General features: G+C 40.0%; 1 protein-coding gene across 4 annotated transcripts in view; it reads left to right on the top strand.

The window, feature by feature from the left end:
* FTO (FTO alpha-ketoglutarate dependent dioxygenase) overlaps positions 1–20,854 on the top strand; it is a 374,801-nt gene that overhangs the window by 54,348 nt on the left and 299,599 nt on the right. Inside the window, exon 1 of one of the 4 annotated variants that reach the window (XM_082366670.1) lies at positions 939–963. The exons of the other annotated variants lie outside the window; for them this stretch is intronic. Coding sequence (XP_082222796.1) covers positions 958–963 — 6 coding nt within the window. The 5' untranslated portion in view covers positions 939–957. Of the gene's footprint in view, positions 1–938; positions 964–20,854 lie in introns of those variants that run through there. 4 annotated transcript variants of the gene reach the window in all.

Genomic DNA, 20,854 nt, shown 5'->3' with positions numbered 1-20,854 from the left:
CCCAATAGCCGGCACAGGCCTAGGCACACAGTATTTAGGCCTAGGTACAGTATTTAGGTAGATGTTCAGTGACTGATTAATGTCTCTAACATTTGGGATTTCCTTCCACACTTGCAGTGTCAGAGCCAATTTTATGTCTTTTCTAAAATGATCTAAGTACCTGACATCCTTGGGTCCTTCACTTGGTTACTCACAAAAGCAGCTGCATGAATTTTGGCCATTTCCATGTCTGCCTGTCTTCTCTGTTAGCTGCCAGGTAGAGCTCTGGTTTCAAATTCTTTGCAGTTAGAAGAGATAATATATATTAACATTTCTAGTGCAGTACTGGGCACAGGAATAGGTAGATGTCACTTGACTCAGCATCATGGCTGCTGGTCAATTCTGCCTTTAGGGAGACAGTTTTGGGAAGTGGGGTTGTGGCTTCCTATGAGGTAGAAGTTAGATAGTTATGTCTTATCCTAGTAGTTGGTACCAAGGGGATCTTATACTTCTTTTAAATTCTCTGGTTGTTGCACAAAGGGGCAAATCTGTGCAGCAGAACGTTGGTGGAATGGACAGGCAGCTTCGTAAGTGGAGAAATGGCCTCTGTTTGGCTCATGAGTACAGAGTCATTTTGGGGGTGGTTCATGAGTCATCTGAAATATGCATTTAATCTAGACTTGTGGCCTGTTGGTGAGGCTGCTGCTTTTTTATGATCTCAAATGTCTTGTCCATGTCAAAACTTGCCTTATTTCTCTGTTTACTTTGAATCAGGAAAATGTTCACGACCACATTTGGAATTCCTCATCAAGTGTGTCTTCGGTCACATCACCCCTGGCTACCACCAGTACATGACTGTTTATTTTGGATGTCCTTTTCTGATGTTCAGCTAATTTAACCCACAATGAAGTTAATCCTTGCTTCTTTGGAAGAGTACAGATTTACTTATTAGCTGCTTCCAGAGATATTTGCATTTTCATGCCAGTGAGTATATAATTCCACTGACTTTTGGACCCATCTACTCACATATGCAGTGGGTGGCTTTTTAAAGTCAGGATTTAGATAGAGCAAATCATAACTGTCCTGAGTTATCTGAAGTCCTCTTGAAGGTTAAAAATGAACATGTATGGGACAAACATGGAGGAGTAGTGTTGAATATTCTGTTGGCCCATTTATCTTGCCTTCTTGTGCAAGAGAGAGAAGAAAATCAAGCTACTTTGGAATTCAAGTTTTTACCTCTTTCTCCATGTTTATAGCATTCTGACTAAAAGCATAGATGCCACTTCCATATACTACTTGGCTTTGAGTCCTGGCTCTGCCACTTACTAGTTGTGTAACCTTGGGCAGATTACTTAATTTCTTTCGACCTGTATCATTATCTGTCAAGTAAGGATAATTATAGTAACTACAAGGAGGGTTGTTAAGAAGATCAAATGAGTTAATTTACATAAAGCATTTAGAACCAAATGAAATACATGGTAACTGCTATACAGTGTTAGCTATTATTTTTATTAGGAATTAGTAATTGCACAAGTAAAAAAGATGAAGGTGTAAATCATTAAACAGGGTCATTTATCTATGGGACGTTTAGGCATTGTGTCTAGCCTTGCAGATTTATGTTAGTTAAGGTAGGTTACCACTGTAACAAAAATCATATCAAAATACTGTATAATGGCTTGAACATAATAAAAATGTATTTCTTGCTGATGTATTTCTATTGCTGATGTAATGGTAACGAGTAGGGAAACGGGTTGGTGGGATGGCTTCCTGCATGCGTTCATTTAAGGATGCAAGCTGAAGGAGGTTCTACCATCTTCAGTACATTGCTTGTAAGGTCACCTGAGGTTATCTCCATTTTAGCCACTCAGAAGGGGAAGAGAACATGCAGAAAAGTGCTTAGGAGTTTTGTGTGGACCAAACCCGGAAATGGCACTCATCACTTCCTTTCACGTTCCATTGGCCAGAACTCAGCAGCTACCAGTCTCGGCCCCAGAGTTTTTCAGGGGTCTGTAAAAATGTACGAGACTTGAAAAACATGCGTTGACTCCAAATTATAAACATAAAATTGCAGAATTGAAATGAACATGTGTTTATAAAAGGTAGCCTCTGTTAGCTCCATAAGTTGTTACATTTAGTATTCATCAAATGTTATTAAATTTGAGATTAATTTGTAAGTTGGATTTTCTGATTTCTCAAGAATTCCCAAGTATGCCCAATGATTGTTGAGATTATAGTCAGTCATAAATGAGCTTCTCAAAGTCCAATGAGTTCAAATGGAAAATGTTAAAAATCCCCTCATATTTTTCTATTGCAAAGAAACTTTAATGTGACATATGGGTACAACTTAATATGTTTATTTGGCTGTTGAGTTGGGGCCTTCAAAAGTATTAGTGATCATGGCTTAGATGATCTTAAAACAGTCCTGTTGTTGAGTCTTAGTGTATGCTGACACATTTTAGTCGCTTTGAAAAGGTATGTGATGGGGTTGACTAAACACATTTTGCATTTTGAACTCATGTTTTCCCCTTAGGCTCTTCTCTCCACCCCCTTCATTTCTAATAAAATATTTGATGCTGTGATATCTAAGAACATAAATTATACTGCATGTAATAACCCAGGTTCTTGGTCTTGGAGATGCCAGAGAGGAAAAGTGCCTTCTCTTTTTGCCAGTCATGTTTGAAGGCTAGGGTTGGATTGGTCTTCCTTTTGAGTCATCCCTGGCCTCTTGGACCATGGTTTCCTCTTCCTGAATTTTCCTGTTCTTCCAAAGTGAGGCACTTCTGAATGGGCATTTGGGAGATGTAGGGTTTTTTTTTTTTAATAGTTTTTTTCCTTTTGGCTGTGCCACGTGGCTTACAGGGTCTTAGCTGCCCAGCCAGGGATCGAACCTGGGCCCCTGGCAGAGAGAGTGCTGAGTCCTAACCACTGGACTGCCAGGGAATTGGGAGATGTAGTTTCAAAAACCACTTCTTATGATGGATCTTGTCATGGGTTATTTCATTGAAGTAGCTTTCAGTTCTTCTGTTTTTTTGCTCAGTCCTGCCAATTGGAATTTGATTCGTTGATTATAAAAACAAAATGTCCAGAATAGCTCAGAAGAGACTTTGATGTAGGTTGGAGCTATGGTATAGACCTTCTTGAAAGGGATAGGCAAAATAAGAAATAAGGCCGTTGCTTCTGATCAGGCATTGCAGGGACCCCTGTGAGTGGAGCATGGGGGAACTTCCCTCCAGGAAGGGAGTGGGAAGTGAGCTCATATTTCTTGTTCCTCCTACAGTCATCTCCACTTCAGTGGATGGCAGCTTCATGCTTCCAGTTGCTCAGGCCAAAAATCTCAGAGACATCCTTGACTCTTCTTTTTATATCCCATGTCTTATCCGTTAGCAAATTGTCTCCTCTGTCTTCAGAATGTATTTAGAATCCAGCCACTTCTCACAACCCCTACCTCTGCCTTTCTTCTCCAGGCTACTGGCATCTCTCTCCTGGATCCTTGCCATGGCTTCCTAAGTAGTCTCCCTGCATCTTTCCTTGCCTCTCTCTATGTGCAGCAACCAAAGCAAGTATTAAAAAAAAAATTCACATCATATCATTCCTCTGCTGAAACCTTTTTATGGTTTCTCGTAATGTTACAATCCAGCAGCTCCACTCCTAGTTACCCAAGATGAATGGAAATGTATGTCCATACAAAACTCACACGTGAAAGTTCATAGCAGCATCACTCACAATGCCAAAAATGCCAATATGCCAAAAAGTGGAAACAACCCAAATGTCCATCAGTGATAAATGGACGATCAAAATGTGGTATATCCATACAGTGGAATATTTGGCAGTAAAAAGATGAAGTACTGACATGTGCTACAACATGGGTGAATTTTGAAAACATTATGCTAAGTGAAAGAAGCCAGTGACAAAAGGCCACATATTATATGATTTCATATCCAGAATAAGCAAATCCATAGAGACAGAAAGTAGATTAGTGGTTGCCAGGGGCTGGGGAGAGAGGAATGAGGAGTGACTGCTAATGGTACAGGGTTTCTTTTTGGTGTAATGAAAATATTCTGAAATTAAGTTATGGTGATGATTGCATAACTGTGCATATACATTCTGAATTATAAACTCTAAAAGGGCAAATTATATGGTATGTGAATTACATCTCAATGAAACTGCTATTAAAAAAAAAAGAAAAACAACCACAAACCCTTCTGGCTTTCTGTATGATCTGTCCCCCCTTCCATTCTGTTGTTAGACAAGGCAACTGCTTCCTGCCTCAGGGCCTTTGTACTTGCGGTTCTCTCTTAGAACTTTCTTCCCTCAGATATTTGCATGGCTGGTTACCTCACTTCCTTTTGGTCTCTATTTAAGCTTTACATTCTCCGGAGGCTTTCTCTGATTACCCTAAAATAACACTGTCCATCTCATTGCCTGATGGCCTTCTTTATTCCCTTTACCCTGTCTTATTTTTCTTGATGTCCTTATCATCATCTGATATAGTATATATTTTCTTGTTTGTTTTTTGTCTATCTTCCTCTATTAGAATGCGAACTCCAGGAGACAGTGACTTTGCTTTGTTCATTACTGTATCTGCAGCAATGTAGTTCAGATCTCTTTTCACCATTAGCCTGAGAAAGAAATGGATTTCTGTGGCACTGTTATGGAAATACACTATATTTGTATGGAATATTCAGTGTATCTATCTGGTACAATGTTAGAAGTTAACAGCCTGGAAACAGTCTCTATGGGAAGGGTAATTTTGGGTCAGAGGGTGGAATGGAACTCCTCAAAGTCATTGTCAGATAACTCTTCCTATAGATTGGTAAGTTTTCCTACCTTCTTAAAAAATCATTTGCATTATGCTAATATATTATGTAGAGTATGCTAATATATTACATAGAGTATGCTAATTTTCCTATTTGCCTTATGGGTTCAAGGCCTTTGGTTTTATTTGGTCTTAATTTACTACCCCTCTGCTGTCTTTTCCAGAGGTGGAGAAAAAAGAAAAGAAAAGAATATATGTGTGTTTTAAAAAGCAAGTATTTAGTTTGAGAGGCCTTCAAAATTCCATATCTTCTATTCCTGTTTCCTTTTCGTACTTCCAAGCTTAGGTTAAAGGTATCGCCAGTTGCCCTAACTCTGCAACTTAAAAGGCACAAGTCACTAGATGGCACTGAAGCATCGTTTTTTCACATAGCAGGGTCCTGGAACCCTTGTGTTATTGCTTCAGCCGACTGGCTTTCTAGATGTCAGGGAAATTGTTTTATTGGTAGAGGGCATAGTGTAATATATTCATCTCCACCCCTAGGCAGCTATTTAATACCCTGAAACATGGCCCTCTTGTGGCCATGGCCTGTTAACTATGCTTATTTGGTGTAATAATTAGCAGAATTTCTCACTAACAGGGGTACTTACCAACACCTCACATCTTCCCTGTACGTGATGGATTGTACATTCTGCGGGAAAAGTTGGGAAGGTCAAAGCTTAACCTCTTTCTAACAGGGCTACTTTCTGCACATTTGCTCAGAATCGGTTTATATTAACTTGGCTTTTGAGCGTCTTCATACCGGAGTTGTGAGTAAGGTAAACATATTTGAGCTTTTATGTAATAGCCCAGTGATGGTTTGTAAACACAACACTGTTAATTTTCCAACTCTTAGAGTGATAGGAAAATAAATGAATAGCTGCCTGAATGGTTGGATGACACTTGCTACCCAGACTGTGTGTGTTGGAAGTGTGTCATAGGAACAGTGGGTCTGCCACAGACACCACATTTTAGGTTAAAACTGGAGAAGAAAATTACACATGGGATTTTAATTTTTTCCATGGTTGTAAGTTAGGCCCCATTGAATTCTCTGCGGTTTTACAAGCCCTCTTAGGCTCCTAATATTTCCACACCAACAATTTTAACATTTACTTTAGGACATGGTTAGAGTTAACTGACAGAAGACCAAACAAGAGAAAATAGGTTTAAAGCAGGAAATAGTTTAGTTGGACCAATAACTTACCACCTCTCTGACCTTAGGCAGATTGTTTACCTTCTCTGTGCTTTGGTTCTCTCATTTTTTAGAATTAAGATGATGATACCCACCCTTTTGGTATCCTTTGCCAGGTAAAATGAAGTGAAAACTCTTCAAAATGTCTTTACTCATATTCGAAGCTCCAGATAAATGTAAGATGTTGATATAATTCCTTAAGAAAGCTAAGAGGATTTTTCTTTGTTGATTCCCAAGATGAGTTGTGGAAATCTTAGAGACTGGATTAGCATAGTCTGGGGTCTCTGACTGCCGCATCTGTGCAGGTAATACCTATTTTCTATGCTCTGCCTGGCTTTGTTCCCAAGTTTTACTTACATTTTTAAAACTATGCATCAAATGCTTTCACTTAGTTGTTCTGCCCTTATTTAAACCCACTTATGTGTCTGCATTTAGTTGCAGGAAGCAGAAATCATGTAAGATAGGGAAATAGATTCTTACGAAGTCATTGAGAGGACCAGAGAAATGGAAGGCTGAACCTCTGGGGGTGGTTCTGAAACAGACTGAAACAGACTGGCCTACCAGGTGGACTGCTAATCTGTCACACTCAAGAATCAGGGATCAGGAAGCCATTGGATAACCTCAGAGCTATTGGCCAGATCCTGGAATGCTGTTGCAGAAATCTTCAGTGTTTCTACGACTGTGTTGCCTACAGAAAGAGTCAAAACAGCAAGAAGATGGCCTTCATTTTATTTCTGCCTTCTAAGGAGCCTTGTAACTGGTAGAGCCATATCCTCATCCAGAACCCCTAGCTGCAAAGGGGAGATGTCGTTTTTAGCTTTCCATCCTCTGCAGCGCAGGAAGGCACCATGATCGGAGATTGGAAGGCTGCTGAGCGCCAGTCCGTCATATCCATACCCCTCTCCCTCGGCATGTTTAAAGTCTCATATCTTTACCTCCAAATCCGTATTTCATTTACAGCCTAGCACAGCAAGAAGTTTAGTAGGCCTTCAGTAGATGTGTTGTTAGTGACCTTGACTTCTTTATTTCTGTGTATGGTCCCACCTTTTTTTACTCTCTTGGCACCAGGTTAGGTTCCAGATTTACCTACCTCGATGTAGCTCTTGGTGCTTTTTCATTTCCATCGCCATCTCCTTGTTCAAGCCCAGCTCATGTCTGTCTGTGCTTTTTAGTCTCCTTATCTGGCCCCCCAGCCTCTTGTCTTGGTTTCTTTTAACTAGACCATATTATTAATAGATTAATGTTTAAAAAACAAAACAGCAAATAAAATAGCTCATTTCCATTGTGTTCCTGTCCTTCTCAAAAGCCTTTTTGTGGCTCCTCATTACATGTAGGATGGACTCTAGACCAGTTAGCCTGACTTTCAGGACCTTCCATAACCTGGGTACAATCTATCATTCTAATGTCATCTTCCATTTCCCCCCTGTTGAAATGGAATTTTAAACAAAAGGTCCAATTACTGACGTCTGAGAATGTCCTGTCCTTTACTAATTTTTCAGCTTTGCTACCCTTAGTACCTGTATTTAATTTTCTACTTTCTTCTTCCCATTTATTCATTCCCTTGGTCATGTTGGTGCGTATTTTTTTAATTTTGTCCTTTCTTCACACTTACATAGCACAGTTTACTTGGGCTTTTTATTTTATTTTATTTTTTTTTAAATTACCGGTATTGTTAGTTTTCTTTCTGTGACCATATATATCCTCTTTTTTTTTTTTTTTTTTCTTTCACGTAGACAGTATAAATATTTGTTATGGATTGATTGACTTGTTGATTCTTCATGGTTTAGACATTTACTTGCCTGGGAAAAGGGGGATGGTGAAGGGTTAGTGCGGAGGCTGAAGCAGTGCTCTAGCTGTGTGATTTTGTCCTTTTGATTTCCTATGAAAGGACAAATTAACTATTTGCTTTGAGCAAGCTAATGCCGTGTTTTGTGGATTTAATGTTTGAAAAGGGCCCTTGGCTGGAAAGCCCTGGAGCTCTTTCTCCCTGTTTGCCAGGCTGGATGAGCTCCATGTCTATACCACTGCATGGCAGTTTGCTTAACAGGGGGTTGTGAAATAGCAATGGAATTTGTCTGTGGTTTCTTGCCAGAGAGGAGGAGGAGGAAAGGATTTGGAGTAAATCAGACATGCAAATTAGCAAGGCCCATGGGCCTTAAGTAAATTGCACAATAGAGTCCAAAGAAATTCAGTTTGTCTTCTTTCTGCTTTTTGTTTGTGCAGGGTGTGTGTGTGAAAAAGGCAGCTATTATATATTTGTGGTAAGCCAAAAATTCTTAACTTACTGGCTTCAGGAGCCTTTTAGACTTATATAGTCGTCCCTCAGTATCTGTGGGGGATTGGTTCCAGGGCCCCCTGCAGGTATCAAAATCCAAGAATGCTCAAGTCTTTATATAAAATGGCGTAGGTTTTGCATATAACCTAAAAATTTTGCTTTTTGGAACTTTCTGGAATTTTTTTTCCCCCTGAACGTTTTTGATCTGTGATTGGTTGAATCTGCGGATGCAGAACCCATGGATATGGAGGGCTGACTTTACTGCTAAAAATTATTGAAGACCCCAAAAAGCTTTTGTTTACCTGGGCTATATCTATTGATATTTACCATATTAGGAACTATAATTGAAAAATATAGACATATTTATTAATTCATTAAAAATAGCAAAAAAAAATCCACCACATGTTAACCTAAATAATATTTTAATGAAAAGTACATATTTCCAATACAAAAAATTAGCAAGAAGAGTGGCATTGTTTTATATTTTTGCAAATCTCTTTAATGTCTAGCTTAATAGAAGCTGGCTTCTCATTAGGTGTATTTTGTTGCAGTGTGTTGGTTTGGTTGAAGTATATGAACAAAATCCAGCCTTACACAGACACTGATGGAAAGGGGAGTATATTAACTGCTTCTTCAGCTATGAAATGTGAATATTCTTCTTTGATATTACACCAAAATTCAACAAGTCATAGTTTCTTAAAGGTTATTCTCAGCATAGAGTCTGAGACCATAGCAATTATCTTTTCCTCCTCTGTTATATTGCCTGTTGATCTGTTTCACACTTTGGATGGATCTCTTACTCATGCATGATTTTGTAACATCAGGCTTTAGTCAGTTGGAAAATTACTGGTTCACTAAATTATGCAGATCTTGCACATGTGGACACATTTCATTATACAATGTCAGAAGTCACATTCATTAATATCACCACTGATCTTATCAGAAAAGTCTTTAAGTATTAGGAAGTTGTCAAGGGCAAGGTGAGAAATACAGATTTTCAAAATTTCCAGTTTTTGCTTGAAAACTCAGATTTCATCATTGGCAGCAAATGTGGCCAGTTGAAATGACAGGCTCACTTCATTAATTTTTTTAAATTAATTAATTTATTTTTGGCTCTGTTGGGTCTTTGTTGCTGCGCCCCGGCTTTCTCTAGTTGCGGCGAGCGGGGGCTACTCCTCGTTGCTGTGCGCGTGCTCCTCATTGCGGTGGCTTCTCTTGTTGCGGAACACGGGCTCTAGGATGCGTGGGCTTAGTTGCTCCGTGGCATGTGGGATCCTCCTGGACCAGGGTTCGAACCCGTGTCTCCTGCATTGGCAGGTGGATTCTTAACCACTGAGCCACCAGGGAAGTCCCTCACTTCATTAATTTTTGAGAAAATGTTTGCCGGATTATAAAGTCTGAGTAACCATGTTTTATTTGTCAGTCATTTTCTCAAGTAAAAATGATGTTCCATGAAAAAAGTGGCTAGTTTAGTCCACGACTCAAATAATCACACAAGTACTTTTCTTTGAGACAACGATTTTACTTTGAAGTGCTTCTGTATACTTCCCATTTTGTTACACAGAATACTAAAAAGAAAGACAGCTTACTTCACATATGAGATTTAATAAAGTTAATATTTTCTTACTGCTTCATCAGGGGCATTCTCAAGTGAAACTAACTTTCTTTTCTCTTTTTACTGGACTGCATGGTGTGAAGAATACAGTGATTACCAGTGCAGTTTGGTGCTCTTGGCTTGGTTTGTGCTAAGGTACCTGCAGCATTACTCACCATTCTTTTGAACCATCTGTGCAAACGTCAACACAGTGAAAAAAAACAAATGATAGTATTATGAAAATAGTATTGATCTTGCAGATCTTTTGTTGAACCATTGCGCTAGAGCAATTAGAAGATATGAATGGTTAAAAATTCAAAGAACGGAATAAGAGTTTTATGGATTTTATTGTTTTTAAATTTTATTTATTTATTTATTTATTTTTGGCTGCGTTGGGTCTTCATTGCTGCGCGTGGGCTTCTCTCTAGTTGCAGAGAGCGGGGGCTACTCTTCATTGTGGTGCGCCGGCTTCTCATTGTGGTGGCTTCTCTTGTTGCGGAGCGCGGGCTTTAGGTGCGGGCTTCAGTAGTGGTGGCATGTGGGCTCCGTAGTTGTGGCTCATGGGCTCTAGAGCATAGGCTCAGTAGTTGTGGCGCATGGGCTTAGTTGTTCCATGGCATGTGGGATCTTCCCGGACCAGGGCTCAAACCCGTGTCCCCTGCATTGGCAGGCGGATTCTCAACCACTGCACCACCAGGGAAGTCCCGTTTTATGGGTTTTAGCTTCAAGGCTAATTTCTTCTCCACTCTGGATCTTTGCCTGAGTGAGGCAGTGCAGAGGAGAAAATTTCTCTCCTCTTCTGGGCTTGCTTTCAGCTGAGGGTTTAATTCCTGGAGCTTGGGTTTTTTGAGTTTAGGAAGCACAGGGAGATTCTCTATTTTCGGTGATTATTAATGTTTACCTTAGATCAGTTGGTTGTGGTTTTTGTTGTTGTTAGAGAAAAATATATAATAAGTGCTATTTTTGAGATGACTGAGGTCACCATAGGACTGCCTGTTTGGGACATTTTTGAGGCAAGGCTTCTCTAAAAAGAACCTATTTTGGGCAACATCTGAAAATTATTTCAGTCAGTTGACCTCATTGACAAGCTTCTGATTGTTGTATTAGCTTGTTTGCTTCTTTCTTTTCTTTTCTTTTCTTTTTTTTTTTTAATACTTGGAAGGTAATCTTTCTGCTTCTTGAATTGCTATCAGGCTGTCAGATCTCCAAAATAGCATCATCCCATCACTGGGGTGAATATAGCCTACACTTGAGACAGCAATGAACCGATCCTGTAATAGAAGAATCCCAATTTTCCAGTTTCTTTTTTTCCTTTTTTTTTTTTTTTTAACTTCTTGGGTGGTTGGGGCACATTATTGAGACAATTATTACATTTACTCAAGAGTTTGTCTTTTCTATTAAAAAAAAATTCCATCTAAGTGCCTCACGGTGAAGAGGAGATTGTGTAACTGGAGTCTCCTCTTAACTGGTCTTTATTGTTGAAGAAGACTAGTTCCTTTGTGTTTCAGCTTGGCACACAGAAACGGTTTTAATTTAACAGTCCAGCTCCTTTAATAGATCAATTCTCCATTGTGTTTTGAACTTGGTGCATTCCCAGGGTACTCTCTGAGCTATGGGCTTCTTTGGAGAAATTGGGGCGGGGGTGTCAGGGAGGCTTAGTCATTTGGGGTATGATTTATAGTTTTATCCCAAGCCTCTTACTCATTCCTGTTAGACAGGGAAGGTAATTAACGTATGTAAATGTCTGCTGTGTGTCCGATACTCTACTAGGTGTTCTGTCCGTCCTCATCTAATCCTCATGGCGTCTCTCTGATACATCCTGAGCTTGTGCGCTTTTTCCCACCTTTATTATTACTACTGTAGATCAAGTCTTCATTTATCTCTTGCTTGGACTTCCATACCCCCAAACTGGTCTCCCCACTTCAACTTTGCACAGGCTTCTCCTTCTCCACACGTCAGTTGGACTCAGACTTTAAAAATGTAAATCAGATTGTGTCACCTCCCCACTTAAAGCCCTTCCATGACTCCCCATTGCTCACAGAGTGAAATCTTTGTGCTCTGGCCGACAGCGCCCCACGCCATCTGGCTTCTGCCTGTATCTGAGAACTCATCTACCGCGCTCCCCGGACTCGTCCACTGTGCTCAGACCCGCTGGGCTTCTTTCTGTCCCAGGCTGGTTGTTCCTCAGGGCCTTTGCACCAGCTGTTCTTCCTGCTTGGAACACCCTCTTTAGATCTTTACTCTGGGCCTGGCTTCTTTTTGTGACTTGTGGCTTACCTAAAATGACACCTGCTCAGTGTAGCTTCTCTGACCAGCCAAGCTGCAGCAACCTCCCTCTATTTGTGTCATGCATTTTATTTGCGTTAATTTACCTGGTGTAGGTGTAGAATGAGGTTCTGCTGCTGTCAGATGGTCTGGGTTTCAGTCTTGGTTGGCCCTGCCACTCACTGGCTGTGTGACTTTGGGCAAGTTACGTAACCTTTTAGTCTTCTCCTCTAGAAAATGGATATAATAATCTTATGTCCCTCCATTATGAGAATTAAATAAGTCAAGATATAATAGTTTCTGACACATTGTATATGCTCAAGAACCGTTAGCTATTATTATTTTAATGTGACTAGTGTTATTAAAATGATTTTATATTTTCTTATTTATTTATTTGGCTATTTTTCTCTTCCACCTAGAATATACACTTTATGAAGGAAGGAACCTTATCTGTTACATTTGCAAATGTACCCCTAGAGCTTAGGACAGTGCATGGCACAAGTAGGCACTCACCAAAAATTTGTTGGTTATTAAAATCTGAAACATCATTATCCCTATTTTAGAAATTGTGTAATCAGGGTTCTGACAGGTAACATTACTTACCCAAGGTTAATCCTGATTCCAAAGACCACGTTCTGTCCATTACACCAAAATGCATTAGTGTATATTTCTTTCCTCCAAATTCTGTCATGTTTGATACATGATTTTCAGGTTGCCTTTTTATACATCCTGATATGACTCATGAAATGAAAACAACCGTTTCTGTGAATATGAGGGGTCAAGGCCAAGAGTTGAACCCAGAGGAAAGTTCAGAAGGTGAGATATATACAAACCCACCAAATTCAAGGGGTGGGAAAAAAGTTACCCGACTCCTGCCTTGGGGATGTGCAAGATAGTGACCTGGGAATTGGACTGCCTGAGGAGATTCATGTGCTTTGACTTCTTCAGGGAAAGAATCTCTGAAATCATAAACCCCTACTTTGGGCTCTTGTACTTCTTCTGTCATCTTATCCTAGTGGGGCGGAGGCAGAAGTTGAGAAATGGCAATGTTGGCTTCTGCAGCTTCTAGGAAATTGTGGGCTTGACTCTGCCTTTGCCCCTGACAGAACATGATGATAGTCCTTGGGGGCTTCACTGACTCATTCTTTTAAACAGCCTTTTTCTATTTATTTTTATTTTTGGTAAGCTATGAAAACAGTGTGAGAGTGCATGACACGCAGGAAAAAATACAGACTTTGGCCATGGTCAGATCAAGGTTCAGGTTTCTGCTGGGCCACTTCTGGGCTGCGTCTTGGCACGTTAACTTCTCTAAACCTCAGTTTCCTTGTTTATATAAAGGGGATTCGCATGACAACTCAAAGAGAGACCTTGCCTCAAGTGTCTTGTGTCCTTCTTCAGTATGGCTCATCGACCCTTTTGAGAATTTAATGAAAGCTATGGATTTTCTCCTTAGAAATATGCCCAGACACCCCAAATTTGGCATTTAATTTCATAGGGTTCATGGAGCCTTTGAGACCCAGGTTAAGCATGTCTGCACCAGACCAGGGTCCTGATGGTTATGGGAAGGGCGTGTGTGTGTGTGTGTGTGCGCGCACGCGCGCTTGCTTTTTTTCCGTAGGAACCAGACCAGTTTGCTTCCTGCAGTCTCTTATTAATGTTTGTTGAATGAGGGAATTTAACTAATTTCTGAATTCCTTAATCACCTTGAGCTTGATATTTGGTTTCCTTTGCCCTAGGGCCGGTGATAGTGCCAGCTTCATAACTTCGTCTGGGCACGCCAGTAGCCACTGCACTGTGGCAATAAATATCTGAGCTTGTGGTTTTTGCCTTAGGTAAACTGTAGAGGTGGAGTCAGGAAACGCCTAGAAAATATCCTTGATTTATAATAATGTGTAAATATCACGAGCCAACCCTTGAGGGGTGGTACCTGAAAGTATTTGGACACTAGATTGGGCCTGACCATCACAGAATGTGAAATTCTGCCCATACGTAGAATGTAGAATATAAAATCATAGGGCTAGAAAGTCTTAGAGACCATTTAATCTAATTCCTCCAGATCGATGAAGTGATTTGTCCAAGGTCAGTCAACTGGTGCGGTGGCAGAGGTCAGGGGCATGAAACTCTCCACCTAAATTCGTTCTCTACCCCCACCAAGAGGGTAGTCTTCACCTCCTCTGAAACCAGTACCCTCCGCTGTCTTCCGTGTGGTTTAACAACCTTTGCGACTAAATGCAGCCATGTTAATGCTGAGTGGTATCACTGTCTGAAATTGCCTTATTTATGAATGTCTATTCCCTGTCTCTTTCTCCTTCTGCCCCAAACATCAACCCCACATGGACAGGAATCTTGTCTATCTTATTCAATTCAGTATCTTTAGAGCCTTACATACATAGTAGATGTGTCATAACTTTTGGTTGAATGAGTGAATAAGGAGTTTTCCTGGCAGTTCTTTTAATAATATCAGAAGAGTTGGGATTTCACCTCATTTTCATCAGTAATTTAGCAAACATTGATTGAACCTACTGTATGTCACACACTAACAGGCCCAGGAATGAATGAGATATGGTGCCTAGCTTCAAGAAGTTATAATCTAAATACAGAAGTAACAAAGTCAAGAGCAGCAAACCAAATTTGGCCCGCGATATTTTTTTTTTCTGAATATAATTTGAATGCATGCTCCATTATTTCCTGTGTCTTTTACTCACCTGCTTTGCTCATTAAACTGCCTGGCTTCTGATGGTATTTGAGTTCACGTTTTAGGTTTTATAGATCAGTAGTTTCTAAGTATGGTAGATCATCACTTTATCTCAGAAACAACACACACACAGAGGTACCCAGACCCTGTCCCTTTGGGCTGGGGCCTTGGAAGCTGTACAGAAAAACAGTAACTCCGTAGGCAGTTGAAATGACCAGCCAATCTAGCTAGATACCTCTGCTTTACAGGTAAATATGAGTACTTGTCTTAGAACCCAGACCTGATATTCTACATTAATCACATTTCCTCTTCCTCAAAGATTTGTATGTTCTTTTCAGTACATGCTTCTGTTCTAGGGGCCTCTGGAACAGTCAGATCATGTGTTTGCTGTCTGAACACTTACACTCTGAAAACTCCTTGAAGTCATGTAGACAAATGAATGTAGACATCAAACAAATAATCCCTGAACTGGTAATAGCCCCATTTGACTCTTCTTGTGTCTTTTCATGTATGGGGGTTATCTCTTTGACTAGATGCCAGCATATAAATTGAGCGTGCTTTGGTTACATGGAGACGTTCAAGAGTAAATCCTTTTTTTGTGGAACAAGGGGGCTGCAATTGTGGTTTTCCAGGATTCCTCTTCCTTGACTTGGCAGTCCTATCTCAGCAGACCTGAGAATAGGTGAGCTGTCAAGGTGTTGGCAGGGATAGGCTCCTCTGGGTGGGACTCAGGGCATCCTACCAGCCAAAAGCAGAGGAAGCTTAAATGATTTCACATTTGGGCTTTACTTATTATAATTGCTGCAAGTGGTAAATTGGGTGTGACAAATCTGACAGGTAATTGCCAAGGGGGTTTCATTACCAGCCATGGAGTAGATAAATGATGTGCCTTATGTTAAAAAGCAAAATCAAACTAAAGAAAGAAAAATTAGACTATATTTGGAGTGAGAATTCAGAAATTGTAGATATGTTCACGCATATCAAAACTGTTTCAAAACTGGTAACTCAGTTCGCTTCTCTCTGTCAGGGTGGGGTGGTGCAGAGAAGTTGTGATTGATGAGAAACTGTAAAAGAGGTTAGGATTGGTAAGCAAAGTTTCTTCTTCTAGGATTGGTACATATTAAGTAGCCTTTGGACAACACTCAGCTCTAAATACCTGTGTTAGAACTAAGATTTTTGACATTATTATCGCCTGTGTTTTACTTATATATATATATATGACCAGTCTCAATAGATTTCATTCATTGGTAACTTGATTGGCTTAATGAAAATATTTTTAAAAGGCATAGTAAAGCACAGCAGTACAGCTTGAGGATCACATGACTGCAGTGTTTCATTCATTCAATGAATATTTGTTGAGTGCCACCTTGTACTGGGTATACAGTGATAAACAAGGCAGGATGGCAGCGTATAAGGAAAGGGATTTTTGCCTCATTGGTTTACTAGTGACCTAGCCTTGCACAAAATAGATACAAAATAATTACAGATGGTCCCCAACTGACGGTGGTTCAACGTACGATTTTTTGACTTGACGATGGTGTGAAAGCCATGCACATTCAGTAGAAACTATATACTTCGAAGTGTGAACTTGGATCTTTTCCCAGGTTAGCCATATGTGGTACGATCCTCTCTTGTGATGCTGGGCGGCGGCAGCGAGCTGCAGCTCTCAGTCAGCCACGCAGTCACGAGGGTAAATAACTGATACACTTAACAACCATCCTGTACCCAGACAGCCATTCTGTTTTTCGCTTTCAGTACAATATTCAATAAATGACATGAGATATTCAACACTGTTATAAAACAGGCTTTGTGTTAGATGATTTTGCTCAACTGTAGGCTAATGTGTTTTCTGAGCACATTTAAGATGGGCTAATAAGCTATGACGTTTGGTAGGTTAGGTGTATTAAATGCGTTTTTGACATGATGTTTTCAACTTAACAATGGCTTTATCGGGATATAGTCCCATCATAAGTTGAGGAAGATCTGTCCTGAAAGAAGGAAGAAAGGAAGATAGACTTGATCTCTGCTTTCATGGAGCTTACAGTCTAGCGGGAGAGACAGACAAAAAATAAGCACAAATAAATAAACAGAATGTATGATAGATAGTGCCTGGAGTGAGGATGCTGATTTTGATAGGCTGGCCAGGAGTGGGCTGGTTTAGGAAGAGACCGATGAGAGAGAGACAGTCTCGCAAAGCCGGGGAGGAAAAGTGTTTAAGGAACAGAAGGAAGACCTGATGACTGGTGAGTAGTGAACGAGGGGAGGCTCGCGATGGCGTGGAAACATAGGCAGGGGCTGTATCGCGATAAGGGGTTTGGATTTTTTCTGTGTGTACTGGGAGCCCATGAAGAAGGTCGAAGATTTTAAGCAAGGGAATGATCTGATATGATATGATTTTTTAGAGAGGTTGCTCTGACTGCCGTGGAGGATAGGCCATAGGCGGGGAACCAGAGGAAGACCAGGAGAAGGCTCGTGGAGCGTGGTCGGCAAGAGGTGGTGGTGGCTTTTGCCCCAAGGGCGTAACAGTGGAAATGGAGAGAAGTGGGTGGATTTGGAATGTATTTTTGCAATAGAGAAAATTGGTCAGCGGTCTCAGAGAGTTGCATGAGAAAGTTGGCACACACAGAGGCACACATTCTCTTTTCATGATGAACATTCTTTAAAAAGCATTTGTTGGATGATGGGATTATTATTGCCATACATGAGAAAACGACTGTTTTTGAAGTATGGAGAGCCCTAGGAGAGGAGAAAGCTAGCCGTGCGTGTTGCCCAGGCTGGTACACAGCTCTGGTTCTGCGGGTCCAGGCATTTTTGACAGCGTGGATTCAAGGAAGAACGGCAACACACACTGTGTATCTTTTGGCAGATCAGAGCATAACGAAAATAAAATTAGAAAATTCAACTCTGGTTCTTGAAGGAAATAGGATTCAGAAGAGATTATCTCAAATCTAGTTTATGAGATAATGTGCTCTCTTATAAACACAGACATCGGTTATGCATTTGGAATGTCTGATTTATTCCTCTGGATTCTTTTTGACTGCTGTGAATTCAGTGATCCACTTGGATAGTCTCTGTTACTGTGAAGTTTTAATAGGTAACAGTCAGAAACGGAGGGGGAGAACATAAAAGCAAACTGAAATGCTAATAGCTGGTACTCTGAAACCATTAACTTGAAGCCGGTTCTTCCTGACCTAATGTTGGAACGTAAGGTGGCAGAGAGGCTGAGTGTAACTTGTGCACTGGTTCTTTAGAAACATCATCCTCAAAAGAATCACGCACCTTCAGTTTCCAGGACAGCAGCCTTTGCTTTACAACTTGCATGTCTTTGTGGAAGAGCTTGAAATTCACACCATCACCTTATGGATCAAAGAGTAAAGGTGAAAACAGCCCTAATGTTGTTGGAAGAGGCAAAGTAAGACAAGGGGTTCCTCTTAATGGAAGATGCAACCAGTATTTGCTACCTAATTTTGATTTTGGTAGTCATAAAAATCAGCCCAGAAGCAATCCCAGATAGAGGTCATCTACTACCACACATTTTACAGATAAGGAAACTAAGGGTTTGCCTGACATTAAACATTAAGTATACATGGACCTGTTGGCCCAAGGAAAATAGAGCAAGTAGAATTTTAAAAACAAAAATAACTTTCTTTTGTGTTAGGTTTCATGCAAACCTCATTGCTCATTTCAGGCTGACTCATACAGTTTCAGCAGATTAAATTTGAGACCTAATGTTGAACAGAAAGGGGAATGACATTGATAAGAATGGATGAGATTAATGCTATGTTGGCAGGTGACATTTTTTTCCTAAGCTTTTGAGTTTTTCTTTTTCCCCCTCTTTTAGTTCATCTGCAAGTCTGGCATATTAACTAATCATATAACCATCTTTCATCTTAAGTCTAAGTCTGTATAGTGTGTCCCTAGCAGACTAGGTGAGTCAAGTGAAATTATAGTTCAGTCAAGCCAAAAAATAAAATATCAGAGAGAAGACAATTGAGTCTGGACTCCATAGTTGAGTGGTGAAGGTTCAGACCAGTCAAGGAGACTGAGTTATTCATTGTTGCTGGTTTATGACAGAGCAAATCCAGATATGTGTTACGCTGATTCCATGTGATTGGGTAATTCTAGGGCTGGCCCCTCTGCTTCCTGTCCCACTTGAGTCTCCTTGCTTCCCTTAACCATAAATTGTGGGTATTCGGAAATGCCATGCTTTTGTTGAGAGTTAGCAGGATTGGCGTGAAGATCAACAAGAAGCAAAGTGGGTCACGTTTCCTTCCCTCAAGTGATGTTCTGTCAACATTTATAGAATATGTGCACCGAATTAGAGTCAACTGTACAGATTCCTGAGTTTAGGAAATTATAATCTGATGGGTCTTCTTCAAATTTAAACCTTAACTAAAGTTTGTAAATTCTTTCTCTTTCATCTTTGCTCTTTCTTTACTCTCGACCTCCTTTTACCTCTTGGGCTACGTGCTGTTCTGCTTTTGATACAAAATTGACCTTATTCTCATTCACCCTCTACCTCCATTTCCCTGTCTTCCTGGAAAATAACTTGGTACTGGATGCTTCTTCAGTCTCACGGGGGCAGTTACCTCCCGGGGAGTAGGGAGAGCTTGGGCATGTGTCTCTTACTTGTTCATACACTGTGCTCTCTCAGTCAGTGTGCAAATACATTGTATTTTCCTATTCAAGCCTGTTGAGTAAGTAATAAGAACTAGGTGCTGGAATAAATTAATCACAAGCCAGATTTCATTTTGGAAATGAAATATTTTGGTTTAAGACTGTAGTACATTTGTAAAGCTGTAATATATTGCAGTGATGAAGGCTTCTTAAAATCTGTTAGAGCTGTGCACTTTTAAAATTGTTCATTACTATTTGTTTTTTGTATGTGTGTATGTGTGTGTATGCTTATTTACATACATACAAATATATGACTACGTCTATGCTCATTTAGATACTACATAAATAAAGATATTCTCTGAGCCAGGACTTTATGTGCCAACTTTAAGCCTGAATTGAATTTTACGGATGAGAGAGATACCCTGAAAATGGAACCATTGGCATAACCTTGTGTGTAATCCTACTCGCAGGCAGAGCTGTAATGATCTGTAAAGTAAGCTCAAGATCTACAAAATGTTCAGAGAACATAGGCAAAAGCCTTCCCCCCACTCCGCCCCATGAGCTAGGTTGTTCTCCAAAAGCAACAAGTACTACTTGTCTTTTCAGAGAGCTGTGATGAAGCCCTAAGACTCTTTGTGGTTTAGACTTCATGTGAGTATGATTCCTCTGTACCCTCAGCCTAGAAAAACTTTACAGGCTCTTGGAATTTGATGAAAGTTTCCTAACTTTGAAGCTCGAGAAGGCTCTCATTTCTGATTAAGCAATTGTTAACATTTTTTTTTTTTCTGGCCTAATTCCATGATGCGAAAAATCATATGTGGTTGCTCTATTTGGAGAACAGTATGTGGCCTCAGATGCTTAAGATCATATCTAGTTTAGAAATCATGTCAACTGAAAATGTGTGCTTTTGGTCCTTTTTTCCCAGCCTTCCTGAACTTTTTGATTTCTTCAGATTCTTCATATTTTTTTTTTTTTTTTTTGCTTTCTGACCTTCACACATACTTTTCATAGTATCTGGAACACTTAAAAAAAATTGTGGTAAAATACACATAACATAAAATTAACCATCTTAACTGTTTTTAGGTGGACAGTTCAGTGGCATTAAGTACATTTGCTTTGTTGTGCAACCATCACCACCATCCATCTCCAGAACTTTTTCATCATCCCACACAGAAACTCTGTACCCATTAAATACTAACTGTCAATTCCCCCCTCTTCCCAGCCCCTGGAAATGACCATTCTATTTTCTGTCTCTATGAGTTGAGACTCTTCCAGATACCTCATATAAGCAGCTGTCCTTTTGGAATGGCTTATTTCACTTAGCATAGTGTTCCTCAAGGGTCATTCATGTTATAGTAGTATCAGAATTTCCTAACTTTTTAAGGACGAATAATATTCTATTGTATGAATATATCACATTTTGTTTATCCATTCATCTATTG

This window comes from Balaenoptera borealis, assembly GCF_965194805.1.
Source record: "Balaenoptera borealis genome assembly, chromosome: 19".
Taxonomy (NCBI): Eukaryota; Metazoa; Chordata; class Mammalia; order Artiodactyla; family Balaenopteridae; genus Balaenoptera; species Balaenoptera borealis.
This window is presented reverse-complemented; position numbering and strand designations above follow the sequence as displayed.